This window comes from Ranitomeya imitator, chromosome 4 (genome assembly GCF_032444005.1).
Source record: "Ranitomeya imitator isolate aRanImi1 chromosome 4, aRanImi1.pri, whole genome shotgun sequence".
Classification (NCBI taxonomy): Eukaryota; Metazoa; Chordata; class Amphibia; order Anura; family Dendrobatidae; genus Ranitomeya; species Ranitomeya imitator.
The window spans coordinates 185130144-185148869 of record NC_091285.1 but is presented as its reverse complement, the minus strand read 5'-3'; the positions used below and the strand labels follow the sequence as shown (position 1 = coordinate 185148869).

Sequence of the window (18726 nt, the reverse complement as noted above, 5' to 3'; positions counted from 1 at the left end):
CCTACCCACTTTGCCATCACCTCTGGTCCACATGTTAACCCTGACTTATGGCTTAGTGACTCCACCTCACCAGGCAAGCCCTCATATGAAAGCCGCTTTCTTGTCCAACTTGCTACTTCTTTGAATTTAAATTTCATGGGAGACTATTAATTTCATTGTATACTACAATTCTAATACATTGCAGTATTAAGTGCAAGAAAATTAAATGTCAAACGTTAAAAAGTTAAAAGTTCAAGTTCCCTATGGGAACTAAAAAGCATGTGAAATATAGTTACATTAAAAAAAAATATTCAAAATAAATAATAAAAAAACAACCCTTTTTATCAGTCTTTTTTAAAATCCAAACTAAAAAATTCAATGTGCAACATATTTGGTATGGTCGTTCAAAGCCTGATATATCAAGATATAAAATTATTATTATTATTTAGCTCATAAGGTAAATAGAGTAAAGCAAAATAAATTCCAGAAATCATTTTTTTCTTAAAAGTTATGGGCGACACAGACCAATTTTTTGTACACTGTTCTCAATTTCTTAAAATTACTAGAATATAAAAAGCAGTAAAAGTTTGTCATCACCGTAATTGTACTTGCATGCGGTATATTTTTGCCAGCTCATTTTCACCCAATGAGCATAGTAAAAGAGAAAACCTACCCCCTCTTCCAAAAATGTGGTAAAATAAATGGTCTAAATCACAACTACATCTTTATAAATCAAAACTACAGTCAAAAAATAAAATAAAACCTGAATATGGCTATGTAGAAAAAATGATAAGTGTTAATAGCTCTTAGAAGAAAAAAATGAAAGCGCTAGAAAAGTAAAATTGGGAAAGTGTTACGAGTTTTTTGCTGATACTGCTGGAACAGATCTGTGCACCAAACTGATACAATAAAATAATGCATGGTGGTCACATGCTGAACAGTAGTCAGTAGACATACATTATAGCTATTAAATATGGACAGAGCCAATATGTACTGCTGAGTCTTCTGCTAGCTTGCCTAGGAGCCGTCAAAACCTGCAAACTAAGACATTTATGCTATAGTTTAATGAAAACACTAAAATACTCTTGGTAGACTGAAATTAGACAGCCACATTTCGTATGTAAATTAGAATTCTTTCACCAGTTATCTCCTCTGTGTTGTTACTTTTCTTTAACTCACCAAGTCTAGGATACCAATGCTGTTCCATCCTTGCATAATTGGCAGGAATGATATAAAGGTTGGGATAATCCAACATCCCCCAAGCATCAGCGCAATTCTCAGTGGGGTCATTTTATTCCTGTAAACCAAAGGCTGGCAGCAGATAGCGTAATATCTTAGAAAACACAAACAAAAAAAAGAGAAGATAAATGTAGAGTCTGCGCATGATATACACAAGATTTTGTAGCAGGTCCAATATTATTGTCAAAACATATTCTAGCAATATGAATTGCTGTTTGAAATCAATTGACGGGCTTATACACTCATTTTTTTTTACCCATATGCATTGTAATCTATATGCGTACCAATTAGTATAAATGTTTGGAAGATAGAGATGGTCGAATCTTTTAAAGCTCCAATTCGCCACGTTGGAAAAATTTCTCTAAACAAATCAACCAGCAAGTCATTGTTTCACCACATATTGCAATACTTCAAAGCCCACAATTGCCCTGAAAAAAACATGTCAAACACTCAGTTCTCATAAGACTATGTCCAATATCTTTCAAGCTAATTTACCCAAGCACAGACTTAATAATATATTGTCAACGTGACCTCATTATTGAAACAGGTGGTAACATGGTAGTAACAAATAGCCCATTACTAACATAGCGCACTCACAGACTTTTCATGTTTTTTCAATTTAAAATTCCAAAACACCCTCTACTGTGCACTCCAGTGATGCACTTACCGATGGCAAAGGAGGCCAAGTGTGACCTGCATTTAACAGTACTACTGCCTCAGCGGCTTGTGCTGGTGTTGGTGCTTCTGCTACTATTAGAGACTTCATCTTTCTTACTCAAGGGGATTTTTGCTCTCTTGTACCACCCTGTCAATTGTCATTGCTAATTTTTCTTTTGCTACACACCATAATTTAACTTTTGATAATCTTTTCAACCCCAATGATTCTGGTTAGCCAATAAATGTATCACTCCTAGAATACTTCTGTCATCATTGAGCAGAAAAGTATTCACATCAACCCCAATGATTCAAACATTCAAAAAAGTTGACAAATTAGATTAGCAAAACAATTCCGTAAAATCAAATATGCACATTTAAATATCTACACTTTTTTTACATTTTTTTCTTTTTTTAACAAAATTCATTTCCCAAAACTACATAATAAGAAATGCTTGGTAAGCACACATGGAAAAATCCAGTGCCTGCAACCCTGTTTTGTCCTGTAATGTGACTTGTAAAACAGATGTGCAAAAAAAAAATGTTTGGACCCGTGCACTTTGTAAAGTAGATAGAGATAGTAACATGTCTAGATTTTAGGGGAATTTTCTTTTGTATTTTTTTTTTAAACACATTTGTTCCCCCTTTGCAAGAATAATTGCTTAAGCAAAAGCTCATTACAGTTCCTTGTTAGAAGCAAGTAAAAAAATCTCCAATTGAAAGGATTTTACTTTTTGACTGTAAAAAAAGTATTGTGCTGCCTTGCTGCTGTTTACTATTACAATAAAAATGAAGAAAAAATGTGCACTTATATAATTCTAATGCAGCAGACCAGATGCCAGCTACCCCATATCACTGATCAATTTGCAAAGTCTTTCCCTGCTGCTGACTCCTCTACTATATCTCTCCTCTCTTATCAGTTGAATCATTGCATTATTCAGACTACTACTTTCATCACCTTCACTTCTGCAGTCGTTCAACATATTACTGTACGGAAGTATTTTTCCTGTTATAGAGCAGGATGAGCTTAGTAGATTGATATATAGTTTTTTGAGAAAAAATTCAGCAAAACTTGGGTTTTATTCATTTAATCCTCTGCTCTTTCTGGGGGTTTCCATACAGTGGGTGGTCTTATCAGTGACTGATAACTTTCTATGTATTAGTGTGAGAGGTGAGGGGATTGAATGGCAGTGTACAATCCTCCTGTGTAGCTGTAACAGGACACCTGGCTCAGCAGGTGCACCAGCCACACCAGCTAGTATCCAAGCTCCTACAGGAAGACCTCCTGTGGAGCCCATGCAGTGTAACTGCTCTGTTCAGACAGCTAGGATTTTATAAAGAAAATATGGACTTATGATATGTCCTAGCCACACACTGTTTATATTTTTGAGATCTCTGGAATGGACCGAACGCCTTCTAGGGTCTTGATACATTCTAGCACTCCAGAAAGGGGACATAGGTAGAATAACTAATAGCTAAGAGGAGCCAGATAGCAAAGTCATGGCAGGTTTCAATGTGTAGGAGGGGCTTGCCCAGATGGCACCAAAACCACCTCTCTAGGACCATCCATTAAGGAGCTATGACCCATCTTAGGTTTTGGAGTTTTTAGCTGCTAGTTGCAAGGGGCGAGGATTTAGGTCCAGCCCAGGTGGCAGAAGGGGAGTGACTCCAAGGGGTTAAATGCTTGTTAAAAACATGACCTATTGATTTTTTCTGGGAAGGTAACAATGACATATTGTGTGTGGAGAAATCAAAGAACAGAGGGGACCACCAGCTTCCCATGTGGCAGCCCCACCCCCACAAGCCAGACCTTTGATCTGACTGGTAAACAAATGTTAACTTCAGCACTCTTTGTACTACCACTATTTGTATTTGCATATCTGACCACTGTATATGTATACCCATTGTGTTTTCTTTAGTGTGCCTTTAATGTGATTATCTATATAATTTAACCTTGGGCTGATCTTTTATCTCGATCCACGAATCCACACATCTGTGTTCTCGGCTGAACTTTCCATGCTACCGGACTGGTTTATGACCCGACATAATCCCGTTAACAGACCCGGCTTATATCTAAGGAGGAACTGGTGCCAGTGAATGGGGCCTCTCAGCCTGTCAGGTTTGTGAAAGAGTGTGGTGCCATGTCAGCAGCTGCATGGGCCACCTTATCTCACTCCCTGAGCCACCCTGGGCTCGTGTGGACAGGGTGTATCTGTGTAAAAATGTGCCAAGCCACCTTCAAGTCCCCAGGGGGAGCGGAACTTCAAGTTGGTGCAAGTGCGAAGACCCTACTGTGTGATCCCTCCAACGTAATAGTGATGTCAGGTGGGGTAGCGAGGTGCACGTTCATCATATGTGTTGGCAGCGGTGGAATTTTGTGTGATCTCTCTGGTGCCATAGCTGTCAGTCACTAATCAAATCACCCAATGGACCAAAAATCCCAGAAAGAGCAGAGGAATAAATGAATAAAATAAAGGATATACTGAATCTTTTACATCCATTGAAGAATCAGTGACCATTGCACCCCAGCATTAAAGAAGTCCTCACATCAAAGTTCTTATCATCTTATTATATGGAAATCATTATTTTAAATAGCACTGTGTACTTATAATTGCTCATTTTGCGTTTCCACCCAGTACATTCTTTTCTTTGCTCTTTGTAGAAACAGGAAGTCTCAGGTCACTGCATTTATCATTCCCCTCTTGAACTCATTATCCAGTTGCTCCCTTCTTCCCCCGGCCATGAACTTTTGCAGTGTCTTATGACTCATGCAGGGAAAATCTGCCTCCTGTTTCTAGATAGAGTCTAGAAGGATTCAGCTAATCACTTTTTAATCATTTTATATATATGTATAGTACAATGGTGCTAGTATCAGTGGTCTCCTAGTGCTGCAATATCTGGACAATCACCACAATTTTGCAGGTGGGAGAAATGTTTTTCTAAAAATAGATTTGCGCAGATGCAAACCTGGAAGAGAATAGTGTATAACCACAGTAGTAATAGTGATGATTAGACACTAAATGAGACCTAGAAGAAAAGAATATGTTTACTGAAAGTAATGATTGAAGCTTTCAGCACTGGTAAAAAAGGGGCAATAAAAACAATAAGTAGATTGCACTATGCCCATACGAAAATTGCACTTGGCCCATTTTAGTTATAGCACCTTGCTCAGCTGCAGAAAAAATACATATAAACATTTAACCAGCCAACATTGGTTGTTAATAACAAGTTCCCACAGCACAAAGGAGTGGGAACTTTCCTTATAAGACTCTATAATTAGCGTATGGACCTTTTCCTATTGCAGATCCCCCAAACCTTCTCCTCTAGGTGACCGTCAACCAATGCTGGCTGCTTTACTGTTTATATATATAGTTTTGTTTTCACAGCTGAGCAAGGTGCTATAACTAAGTGGGCTAAGTGCAATTATCTTTTTCACAGGTTCTTATTGCAGATATTAAAATTGCTAAATTAAACATTCAACTAACACAATAGTACACGAATCTCACATGGTCAGTTAGGCCGTCCAATGTTGGAAGTAATATGCTCCAGCAGACTCAATAACTGTCAAAGCTTTATTCAAAAGTACTAAATTCTAAACAGACAAAAAACAGCATCTACTCAAGCCTTACAGAAACTCATAGTGCCTTAGGTAGGAGAAGTATTGGCACTAGATGTGTTGGAAATGCGAAAATGGATGATGATTTTAATCTCTTTTGATTTTAATACTTTTGTACAAAGTCTTGGCAGTTGTTGAAACTGCTGGATTATATTTCTTCTATCAATCTTCACAATGTGGTTCCTAATGGTAACTTATTCTGGCATAAGTGCAAAGTTGATGTGGTATGACACTATGATATAAAGTCATGGATGTAAAATATTGTTTGCAATCTGTATACATATGACACTAACAACTGGACAGGGAAATCCAAGTGCTTTTAAACATATGGAATTAGTTTTTGAGGTTCCAGTACACTGTATAGCTTTAGAGAATATTGAAAAAAGTGCAGTCTAAGGGGTCACTTCATTAAAATGTTTTTGTCAGAAATCTGGTGTAAAACACTTTAAAAAGTTGTAAAATCTTTCTGCAACAGTTTTGCAACTTTTGTCATTTTTTTCAGTAGTTTGAACTAACTCTGCCAAAATGGGCAGAGCTGGGGAGAAGCAAAGGCTGGTAGAGGCATGGCTACAGCCACCCATCATCTTTAGCAACAATGTTGGTGTTAATCAATTTGCGACATCTTACTCCTGCCCTCATTAAGACTTGGGTACAAGATGCCAGTCTTAATGATTTAGCACTAAAGGTACTTTATACCCATACCCTCATATATAAGATTTGCTGAATTTTTTTGTCAGGATCTTCATGGCTTTTCTTCTGCATATTTGTTGCCTTGCTTTTAAATTCATGTGTTCTAATATAACTTTCATTACAAGTTTGGTGTTTATTTTATCAAGATGAGTCATATTAACACCTGTGATTTGTTTCCAATTAAAAAAAAAACAGTACCGTATTTTTTGGACTATAAGATGCACCGCACCATAACACGCACCTAAGTTTTAGAGGAGGAAATTAGGAAAAAAATTGAAGCAAAAAATGTGGTCAATTCTGTACTTAACCCCTTTACCCCCAAGGGTGGTGCTCGTTAATGACCAGGCCAATTTTGACCACTGTCCCTTTATGAGGTTACTCTGGAACGCTTCAACAGATCCCAGTGATTCTGACAGTGTTTTCTCGTGACATATTGTACTTCATGAAAGTGGTAAAATTTCTGTGATATTACCTGCGTTTATTTGTGAAAAAAAACAGAAATTTGGTGAAAATTTTGAAAATTTCTCAATTTTCCAACTTTGAATTTTTATGCAATTAAATCACAGAGATATGTCAAACAAAATACTTAATAAGTAACATTTCCCACATGTCTACTTTACATCAGCACAATTTTGGAACCAAAAATTTTTTTTGTTAGGGAGTTATAAGGGTTAAAATTTGACCAGCAATTTCTCATTTTTACAACACCATTTTTTTTTTAGGGACCACATCTCATTTGAAGTCCTTTTGAGGGGTCTATATGATAGAAAATTCCCAAGTGTGACACCATTCTAAAAACTGCACCCCTCTAGGTGCTCAAAACCACATTCTAGAAGTTTATTAACCCTTCAGGTGTTTCACAGTAATTTTTGGAATGTTTAAATAAAAATGAACATTTAACTTCTTTTCACAAAAAATTAAATTCAGCTCCAATTTGTTTTATTTTACCAAAGGTAACAGGAGAAAATGGACCCCAAAAGTTGTTGTACAATTTGTCCTGAGTACGCCGATACGCCATATGTGGGGGTAAACCACTGTTTGGGCGTATGACAGAGCTCGGAAGCGAAGGAGCGCCATTTGACTTTTCAATGCAAAATTGACTGGAATTGAGATGGGACGCCATGTTGCGTTTGGAGTGCCACTGATGTGCCTAAACATTGAAACCCCCCACAAGAGACACCATTTTGGAAAGTAGACCCCCTAAGGAACTTATCTAGAGGTGTGGTGAGCACTTTGACCCACCAAGTGCTTCACAGACGTTTATAATTCAGAAATGTAAAAAAAAAAAATCATATTTTTTCACAAAAATTATCTTTTTGCCCCCAATTTTTTATTTTCCCAAGGGCAAAAGAAGAATTTGGACCCCAGAAGATGTTATACAATTTGTCCTGAGTATGCTGATACCCCATATGTGGGGGGGAACCACCATTTGGGTGCATGGGAGGGCTCGGAAGGGAAGGGGCACCACTCCCAAGTGTTTCACTACAGTTTATAACGCAGAGCCGTGCAAATAAAAAATATTTTTTTTTCCACAAAAATTATATTTTAGCCCCCAGTTTTGTATTTTTCCAAAAGAAACAGGAGAAATTGGACCCTAAATATTGTTGACTAATTTGTCCTGAGTACGCTGATAACCGATATGTGGGGGGGAACCACCGTTTGAGCGCATGGCAAAGCTCGGAAGGGAAGGAGCATCATTTGAAAGGCAGACTTAGATGGAATGGTCTGCAGGCGTCACAATGCGTTTGCAGAGCCCCTAATGTACTTAAACAGTAGAAACCCCCCCACAAGTGACCCCATATTGGAAACTAGACCCCCCAAGGAACTTGTCTGGATGTGTTGTGAGAACTTTGAGCCCCCAAGTGTTTCACTACAGTTTATAACGCAGAGCCGTGAAAATAAAAAATCTTTTTTTCCCACAAAAATTATTTTTTAGCCCCCAGTTTTGTATTTTCCCAAGGGTAACAGGAGAAATTGGACCCCAAACGTTGTTGTCCAATTTGTCCTGAGTACGCTGATACCCCATATGTTGGGGTAAACCCCTGTTTGGGCACACGGGAGAGCTCGGAAGGGAAGGAGCACTGTTTTACTTTTTCAATGCAGAATTGGCTGGAATTGAGATCGGGCGCCATGTCGCGTTTGGAGAGCCCCTAATGTGCCTAAACAGTGGAAACTCCCCAATTATAACTGAAACCCTAATCCAAACACACCCCTAACCCTAATCCTAACGGTAACCCTAACCACACCTCTAACCCAGACACAACCCTAACCCTAATCCCCACCCTATTCCCAACTGTAAATGTAATCTAAACCCTAACCCTAACCTTAGCCCCAACCCTAACCCTAACGTTAGCCCCAACCCTAACTGTAGCCTTAACCCTAGCCCCAACCCTAACCCTAGCCCTAACCCTAGCCCTATCCCTAACCCTAACCCTAGCCCTAACCCCAGCCCTAACACTAACCCTAACCCTAATTCTAACCCTAGCCCTAGCCCTAACCCTAGCCCTAGCCCTAACCCTAGCCCTAACCCTAATCGGAAAATGGAAATAAATACATTTTTTTAATTTTTACATTTTTCCCTAACTAAGAGGGTGATGAAGGGGGGTTTGATTTACTTTTATAGCGGGTTTTTTAGCGGATTTTTATGATTGGCAGCTGTCACACACTGAAAGACGCTTTTTATTGTAAATAAAAATGTTTGCGTTACCATATTTTGAGAGCTATAATTTTTTCAGATTTGAGTCCACAGAGTCATGTGAGGTCTTGTTTTTTGCGGGACAAGTTGGCGTTTTTATTGGTAACATTTTCGGGCTTGTGACATTTTTTGATCGCTTTTTATTCCAAATTTTATGAGGCAGAATGACCAAAAACAAGCTATTCATGAATTTCTTTTGGGGGAGGCATTTATACCGTTCCGCGTTTGGTAAAATTGATAAAGCAGTTTTATTATTCGGGTCAGTCCGATTACAGCGATACCACATTTATATCATTTTTTTTATGTTTTGGCGCAGTTATACGATAAAAACTATTTTATAGAAAAAATAATTATTTTTGCATCGCTTTATTCTGAGGACTATAACTTTTTTATTTTTTGCTGATGATGCTGTGTGGCGGCTCGTTTTTTGCGGGACAAGATGACGTTTTCAGCGGTACCATGGTTATTAGTATCTGTCTTTTTGATCGCGTGTTATTTCACTTTTTGTTCAGCGGTATGATAATAAAGCGTTGTTTTTTGCCTCGTTTTTTTTTTTTCTTATGGTGTTTACTGAAGGGGTTAACTAGTGGGACAGTTTTATAGGTTGGGTCGTTATGGACGCGGCGATACTAAATATGTGTACTTTTATTGTTTTTTTTTTATTTAGATAAAGAAATGTATTTATGGGAATAATATTTTTTTTTTCTTTATTTAGGAATTTTTATTTTTTTACACATGTGGGAATTTTTTTTTTAACTTTTTTACTTTGTCCCAGGGGGGGACATCACAGATCGCTGATCTAACAGTTTGCACAGCACACTTACAGCACTGCAGGCTTACCAAGCGCCTGCTCTGAGCAGGCACTTGATAAGCCACCTCCCTCCCTGCAGGACCCGGATGCCGCAGCCATTTTGGATCTGGGCCTGCTGCAGGGAGGAGAGTTGCTGCAGGGGGTCTCAGGGAAGCCCGCAGGGAGCCCCCTCCCTGCGCGATGCTTCCCTATACCGCTGGCACACCGCGATCATGTTTGATCGTGATGTGCCGGGGGTTAATGTGCCTTGGGCGGTCCGTGACCACTCCTGGCACATAGTGCCAGATGTCAGCTCACGGGGGGAGCGCGGCCGATCACGCTGGATGCACTATTCCGTCCTTGGGAAGTAAGGCCCACCCCACATGGACGGAATAGTATGTCCAATGGCAGAAAGGGGTTAATAACTCATCCCTACCCTGGTATGCATGGCCCCATCATTCCTATCTTGGTCTGCATGGATTCCTCATCCCCATCCAGGTGTGCATGCCCCCTCTCATCCCTATCCTGGTAGCAGTGATTTCCTTCATCTCTATCCTGGCAGGAAGGATCACTCTCATCCCTATCCTTGTATGCAGAGCCCCCATCTCGTCCTAGTATGCATATCCCATAACGAATTCTGGTATGATTGGCCCCCATCCCGATCCTGTTATGCATGATCCCATCAGAAAACATAAAAACAAAAACAAAAAAAAAATTACACTTACCTTCCCTTCGCTCCCTCGCAGCATCTTGTTCTGGTGCCAGCAGCTGCTTTATGCTTGTAAGCAGCGCATGGCAGTGACATCATGCACTGCTCACAAGCAGAGCACAGCTGCCAGAATAATCACTGCTCTGCAGACCGGCACTTTGGGATCCATTGGTATTGTATGCAGTTGAAACTTTCTGATTCTTATATTCTATTACATCTTGTTTTTTACCCCCTTAGTGCTGCCCTCTTTATCCTTAGTCCGCATTAGACATAGCAGGGTTGATTGGATTTCTGGTTTGTACACCTCCCTTTTTCCATGAAGCAAATTTCTTTGTTGGCTGTACATTTATGAGGCACCCATGGGGATGCCCATCTGTTGCCTATTAGATTATGTCCTTACAAAATAACCTTATATATCAGGTATCAGCAACGCTGTGATTGGCCGACTAGGTAATGTGTATTCAACCACTTTTGTTGCAATATTTCTGTATGGTCACTGACTTGCATCATCATCTAAAAATAATATTATTTGTTTACCAACCTATGTTTGTATGTATCATATGTCCACAGGATGTGTAATTAGGTGTATCTCTATATGAATAGGGATGTTGTTATGGTTTTAATATGTTTTTAACTATGCGTGCATGTTTTGTGACAGTAAAGTAGTTTTTTTTATATACTCTAGTGCAGGTCTGCACACTTTATATGCATTGGTCTTTTTTTGTTTTCTAATTGTTCCCTTCACAGGCATTGTGTAACACCCTGACTTACATTGGGCTGTATTTAATGTGCTATTGTAGTGCACCTCGCATCCTGCTCTTGAGCACACTGGGGCTGTGCACAACGAGAGAACTGAGTATTCATTGCTCTTCAGTAGTGGGCACAGTGTCAGCCAGAGCCTTCCTGCAGCTGCCAGCAGTCACGTGTGCCGCTACATAAGAGAAATGAATATTCACCTCTCTGGGTATGTTTTTTTAATGTTTTCTGATGGGGAAATGCATACCAAGATGGGGATGGGGGCAATCATAAGTATGGGGCCATGCATACCAGGCCCGGGGTTGGGGGCCAATCATACCAAGATGCTGTTAAAGAGAAATGAATTTTCATTGCCCTCCATGCCCATGGGCATGAAATGCAGTGAATATTCATTTCTCTTTAGCAGCAGGCACAAGAGTTAGCCGCAGAAACCGACTCCAGCCTCCTGTGACCCTCTGCTCCACCAATGCCACTCCACCACCTACCGATCACAGCCAGAGTCGGTATGACTGGACTATAAGACGCAACCCCCCAATTTTCCTTCACATTTTTGGAGGAAAAAAGTGTGTCTTATAGTCCAAAAAATACGGTATTTGTGAGAAAAATGCCATCAATTACTTTAAAATACTGTAACTATAGTAGTTTTAAAAAAATGTTTTTGGGGAAAAAAAGGGCATCATCTGTAAAAAAAAGTTTGTCATGCATTTCATAATTTTCTATTAACTTTCTGTTAGGGCTGTCGGAACGCATCGAGTAAATATGGAGATAGCATAGGTGCGTTCGCAGCCCGGTGTCCACCGTGCAGGAGTGGAACCTGCTGCTAGTAGATGGCGGCACTTTATGGCGGTACTACGCCTGAATAGACATGGGTTCTGTCAACCGGTCTATATAGGAACGAACCCTGTTGCTTCACAGAGTCGAGAGAGATTAAAGGTAATGCTGTGCTCTGTTAACCTCACAGAGGATCACAGCTCACTAACGGAGCAAGTAGCATACAGTGGTCGTTCAGTCAGCAACAGCACACAAACAACTCCTCTCCGGAGGTGCCAGAATTCTGGTGGCTATACAGCTGATCCTGAGCACATGTTGACACAGACCACCAAGTAGCTAAGCTCATAAATATAAGTAGATACTAGCGCATGGCCATGCGAACCTTTTATAGAGAAAACTCTCCAGGACCTTCCTAGTGGAAAAATAGGAACCGCTTCAGGACCTGAGCATGTGACCCCCGACCTCCAATGAGAGGTCGTCCCTTGGGCATGCTCAGTAGCGGAAAAGCAGGACTTAGTCCCAGGAGCGTCTGCTCGCCGCTGAACAGTGCTGGTTGCAATGGCTGAGCCTGGAAGATCAGCAGTAACCAAGTGCACAGTATCTGACTGAGCCAGACGCTGGGACTGATGTCTCCACTGAGCAGGCTCCACTGTGGCTGAAGAAGAATGGGAGACCGCAGCGGAGGTGGCTCGAGATTCCCCCTGTGCAGCGGCGGGAACTCAACACCTAACACTTACAGCCAACATCTGGTTGCAGCATTTTTTTTTAAATTTATATAATATGCCTTACCACCAACTGAAGATCTACTATCATAAGATATTATTCTGAAGAAGAGAAATTTAAAAAGTGCAGACTGGACAGAGCGAGAAAGAGCAGGACAAGAGCCGTTGATTTTGGTGCTGCACACTTACTGTATGGATTTCCTTCTCAGTTTCTACTCTTAAGCACCACTCTAGTGTTTTTTTATTGCAGCGCTGGAGTGGTGCTACTAACACAAGATCCCAGCACATAATATTTTATTCACAATCTGCTGTATTCAGCTCTTCTCGGCACCAGTCCGGTCCTGCACCACCATCATGTGACTGCAACTTCTGACTGACCGGAAGGAAGTCAGAGGTAATGAAAGTTAGAGGTAATGATCAGAAGTCTATGAGAACCTTGTTCTGGCCTTGTTCTGGCTCTCATAGACTTGCATTAAGTTGTGACCCCTGGCTTACTCTAGCAAACACTGGAGAAATCTGACAGTTTACAAACAGCTGGAGATCAATCGGAATGACACGGATAAAAGAACATGGTGGCCTGTAGGTATAATGTTATGTGCAGGGATCTAACATTACTAGCACCACTCCTGCAATTCATTAAAAAAATGCTTTATGAGGAGTAGAGGAAGTAGTGGACAATCTGTACAAACACTAACCACTAATTTAGACAGAGCTGATGATAGATAGGTGATATATAGATAGAAATACAGACCAATAGATCTGTTAATATATCTTAAGCTCATTTACAGATTTGTGAAAATAATTTTAAAATCTTTTCTTATGTATTAGAGTGTATGGCTGCAATATGATATTATAAAGTTAACATACATCCTCTAGAAAAAGTGCAGATCATAACGAGTTACAGTTTAGTGCAATATCCATGACATGACCATCATCCCCATGAATAAACCACTTCTTTGTCTCTCGAAGGTCACAGCTACACTATACACAGTATTTTCTTAGAAAAGTCATACCTAAAGGATGAATGTAACAAGTCTTGAAAGCCTGGATAATTATAAACACAGGTTAGCCAATAAGGACATTAACATTTACGAAACCACCTATTTTGTCCTTGACAAACTTTTTTTTCCCCACCACAAGTTAGGAAAATACTGTCTATAATCTGTACATAACAAGGCATCTCCTGTCTGTCAGTCAGGTTCTCACATCTCCAATTCCAAGCTGTCACCTTCTACCTAGTATATGTATCATGCAGTCATTTCCTTGAACTTGAAGCTCATTCCTCGGTCTTTACCCCGTTTCTTGCTCTTTTCAACTTCTACATTGAGGAATGTTAGGCATCCGAATGTCTGTCTGGGGCTGCAGAAGGGTCTAATATTCAGGATGTCGGTTCTTACATGCAAGAGATCAATGATATAGTTTTATGTTCTATTATCACCTGTCTTGCAGTAATAAGAATAATTCAAGTCTCTTCACATTGTATAAATCACTCTTACCCATAGTATCAGATTGTTCTGTATAAGCCATAATTGCTATTATGGGGAAATTTGAGGCAGACAGGAACCCATTATTATTAAAAGTGACAGCTATAATGTAGACTGGTTCCTGTTCATTGTGATATTTCTCTTACTCATGTCCATGAATAACATAAACATGTCACTTGGGAATGAGTGATTAAACTATACAATGCAATATAATCTAATTGTGTTAGTAATTTAAAATGACAATTTGGGCCAGGTGACAGTATTTATATATACTATACATGTGTGATATAACTTACATTAAAGCTTTGTAATGTGTGATGTAATTTCCTTCATTACCATGTGTCATAAAGTAATGCTTTCTTAATATGTTGCATGTGCATGCTGTTATAGGGAACCTGTCACTTTGTACATGTACTGTGATCTCAGGAAGGCATGTGTTATGAACAGGTGATTCAGAACCACAATGGACCCAGTGGTTAAGAGCACACAAAGTGACCTGATAGTTACTAACATAGGACGAGCTCTGAGACGTGGGAACTCTGCTGACCGCAATCCCTAATCCTATCATACCACACTAGAGGTAGCCGTGGATTGCGCCTAACGCTCCCTATGCAACTCGGCACAGCCTGAGAAACTAACTAGCCCTGAAGATAGAAAAAAAGCCTACCTTGCCTCAGAGAAATTCCCCAAAGGAAAAGGCAGCCCCCCACATATAATGACTGTGAGTTAAGATGAAAATACAAACACAGAGATGAAATAGATTTAGCAAAGTGAGGCCCGACTTACTGAATAGACCGAGGATAGGAAAGATAGCTTTGCGGTCAACACAAAAACCTACAAACAACCACGCGGAGGGGCAAAAAGACCCTCCGCACCGACTAACGGTACGGAGGTGCTCCCTCTGCGTCTCAGAGCTTCCAGCAAGCAAGAAAAACCAATATAGCAAGCTGGACAGAAAATATAGCAACAAAAGTAACACAAGCAGAACTTAGCTTATGCAGGGCAGACAGGCCACAAGAACGATCCATGAGAGAGCCAGACCAATACTGGAACATTGACTGGAGGCCAGGAACAAAGAACTAGGTGGAGTTAAATAGAGCAGCACCTAACGACTTAACCTCGTCACCTGAGGAAGGAAACTCAGAAGCCGCAGCCCCACTCACATCCACCAGCGGATGAGGAGGTGGTGATGGCGAACTCAGTCGAGGGGTTCAAGAGAGGCCTGGATGTCTTCCTGGAGCAGAACAATATTGTATCATACAATTAGGTTCTGTAGAAGGACGTAGATCTGGGGATTTATTTTGATGGAATATAGGCTGAACTGGATGGACAAATGTCTTTTTTCGGCCTTACTAACTATGTTACTATGTTACTATGGAAGCTCATAGACAGAACCAGCCGAAGTACCACTCATGACCACAGGAGGGAGCTTGACCACAGAATTCACAACAGTACCCCCCCCTTGAGGAGGGGTCACCGAACCCTCACCAGAGCCAGCAGGCCGACCAGGATGGGCCAAATGAAAGGCACAAACCAGATTGGCAGCATGAACATCAGAGGCAAAGACCCAGGAATTATCTTCCTGACCATAACCCTTCCACTTAACCAGGTACTGAAGTTTCCGTCTCGAAATACGAGAATCCAAAATCTTCTCCACTATATACTCCAACTCCCCCTCAACCAAAACCGGGGCAGGAGGATCAACGGATGGAACCACAGGTGCCACGTATCTCCGCAACAATGACCTATGGAATACGTTATGGATGGAAAAAGAAGCTGGAAGGGTCAAACGAAAAGACACAGGATTAAGAACCTCAGAAATCCTATACGGACCAATGAAACGAGGCTTAAACTTAGGAGAGGAAACTTTCATAGGAATATAACGAGATGACAACCAAACCAAATCCCCAACACGAAGTCGGGGACCCACACAGCGCCTGCGGTTAGCGAAACGTTGAGCCTTCTCCTGAGACAATGTCAAATTGTCCACCACATGAGTCCAAATCTGCTGCAACCTATCCACCACAGTATCCACACCAGGACAGTCAGAAGACTCAACCTGCCCTGAAGAGAAACGAGGATGGAAACCAGAATTGCAGAAAAACGGCGAAACCAAAGTAGCCGAGCTGGCCTGATTATTAAGGGCGAACTCAGCCAAAGGCAAAAAAGACACCCAATCATCCTGATCGGCAGTAACAAAACATCTCAGATATGTTTCCAAGGTCTGATTGGTTCGTTCAGTCTGGCTATTTGTCTGAGGATGGAAAGCCGAGGAAAAAGACAAATCAATGCCCATCCTAGCACAAAAGGCTCGCCAAAACCTCGAAATAAACTGGGAACCTCTGTCAGAAACGATGTTCTCCGGAATGCCATGTAAACGAACCACATGCTGGAAGAACAATGGTACCAAATCAGAGGAGGAAGGCAATTTAGACAAGGGTACCAAATGGACCATCTTCGAGAAGCGATCACAAACAACCCAAATGACCGACATCTTTTGAGAGACGGGGAGATCCGAAATAAAATCCATAGAGATATGTGTCCAGGGCCTCTTCGGGACTGGCAAGGGCAAAAGCAACCCACTGGCACGAGAACAGCAGGGCTTAGCCCGAGCACAAATCCCACAGGACTGCACAAATAAACGCACATCCCGCGACAGAGACGGCCACCAAAAGGATCTAGCCACCAAATCTCTGGTACCAAAGATTCCAGGATGACCAGCCAACACCGAACCATGAACCTCAGAGATAACTCTACTCGTCCATCTATCAGGGACAAACAGTTTCTCCGCTGGGCAACGGTCAGGTCTAGAGTTGAGCGACCTTGACCTTTTTAGAGTCGAGCCGGGTTTCGCGAAACCCGACTATCTCAAAAGTCGGGTCGAGTGAAATCGGCCGATTATGACGTAAAGTCGGGATCGACCGAAACACGAAACCCAATGCAAGTCAATGGGGCAGCATAGTCGGCAGTGAGTGGGGGCCAGGAAAACACCTAGAGTGCCCATTTTAATGTCAAAACCATCCATTCTTCTTAATGAAGCTTGTCAAGCGTAATTTACCTTACAATAATTGGAAGGCATTTGAAATTGGGGGTCATTTGGCTAAAGTTGTGGTGGGTAGGGCTGGTTCAAGTAATTAGTGGGCCCAGGAAATCTGGACCACGTCACGGCAGTGGAGCAGGGAGAGGTAAGTATTTCAACTTTGCAAGTGCTGTGAACCTGAGCAAGCAGGGGGGGCCCACTCGTTGGCATTGGCACTGGCACAGGGCCCCTCAAAGTACAGCGGTGTGTTTGCACGGCGGGGGCGCCTCCCACCGGCAGCAACACTTTTGCGTACTATGAGAGGCCCTGTGCCAGTGACGTCGCCAACTAGTATTCCTCCCCCCACCTGATGAAGGAACCTGCACTTTCATCTGCACCTTCCTCTTTGTCCCCGTGTAAGGTGGAATGGTATGCGGGAAGAGCAACCTGACTTTCAGCAGGGTCACAATGTTGTTGTGTAGCGTGCACGGGGAATGTTGCGTTATGGGTCAATGTACCAGCAGACTCATCTATCACTGGCTGGGCAATGGGCAGGATGAGGAGGAAACACAGATATAGGCCCAAAGAATAAAGTTGGCTAAATGCAGTTCAAAATTGGTAACACAGGAATAACCAGGGGGCATTGCAGTGGAGGACAACTGGAATGAGAGGCTGACACAGAGAGTAGGCCCAAATCAGTAAGTAGTCGAAATGCAGTTCAAAATTGGCAACCGTAGTAAACAGGCGGCACAGCTTTGTTCAGTGGAGGAGAACAGCAAGGAGTGGCAGACACCGATAGTAGGCCCCAACCCAACTAGTAGGCCAAATGCAGTCTAACATTAACAACTACTTAACGAGCGCCTGAAAACGGAATTTCAGGACAGGAAACCAGGAGAACAGCAAGGAGCGGCAGACACTGTTAGTAGGCCCCAAACCAACTAGTACGCCAAATGCAGTTGTTCCATTTAACCACAATTTAACGAGAGCCTGAAGATAGAAGCTCAGGAAAGGCAACCTGGAGAACACCTTGGAGTGGAACACACCATCTCTCTCCACCCCATACCCATTTTGTAGGCCTAATGCAGTGTAGTTTTCTACAACTACTAAACGAGAGTCGGAAGACCGAAGCAATGGCAAGGAAACCTGGGGAACACCTTGGAGTGTAACACACCATCTCTTTCCACCCGATACCCATTTTGTAGGCCTAATGCAGTGTAGTTTTCTACAACTACTGAACGAGAGTCGGAAGACCGAAGCAATGGCAAGGAAACCTGGGGAACACCTTGGAGTATAACACACCATCTCTCTCCACCCGATACCCATTTTGTAGGCCTAATGCAGTGTAGTTTTCTACAACTACTGAACGAGAGTTGGAAGACCGAAGCAATGGCAAGGAAACCTGGGGAACACCTTGGAGTGTAACACACCATCTCTCTCCACCCGATACCCATTTTGTAGGCCTAATGCAGTGTAGTTTTCTACAACTACTAAACGAGAGTCTGAAGACCGAAGCAATGGCAAGGATACCTGGGGAACACCTTGGAGTGTAACACACCATCTCTCTCCACCCGATACCCATTTTGTAGGCCTAATGCAGTGTAG

At 41.7% G+C, this 18726-nt stretch overlaps 1 protein-coding gene across 2 annotated transcripts in view; it reads right to left on the bottom strand.

Annotated features, from left to right (window-relative positions):
* The window catches only part of HTR4 (5-hydroxytryptamine receptor 4), a 998998-nt gene that overhangs the window by 373672 nt on the left and 606600 nt on the right, over positions 1-18726 (bottom strand). For both annotated transcript variants that reach the window (XM_069764171.1, XM_069764170.1), the window contains exon 5: positions 1159-1312. In XM_069764171.1, coding sequence (XP_069620272.1) covers positions 1159-1312 — 154 coding nt within the window. The remainder of the gene's footprint in view (positions 1-1158; positions 1313-18726) is intronic.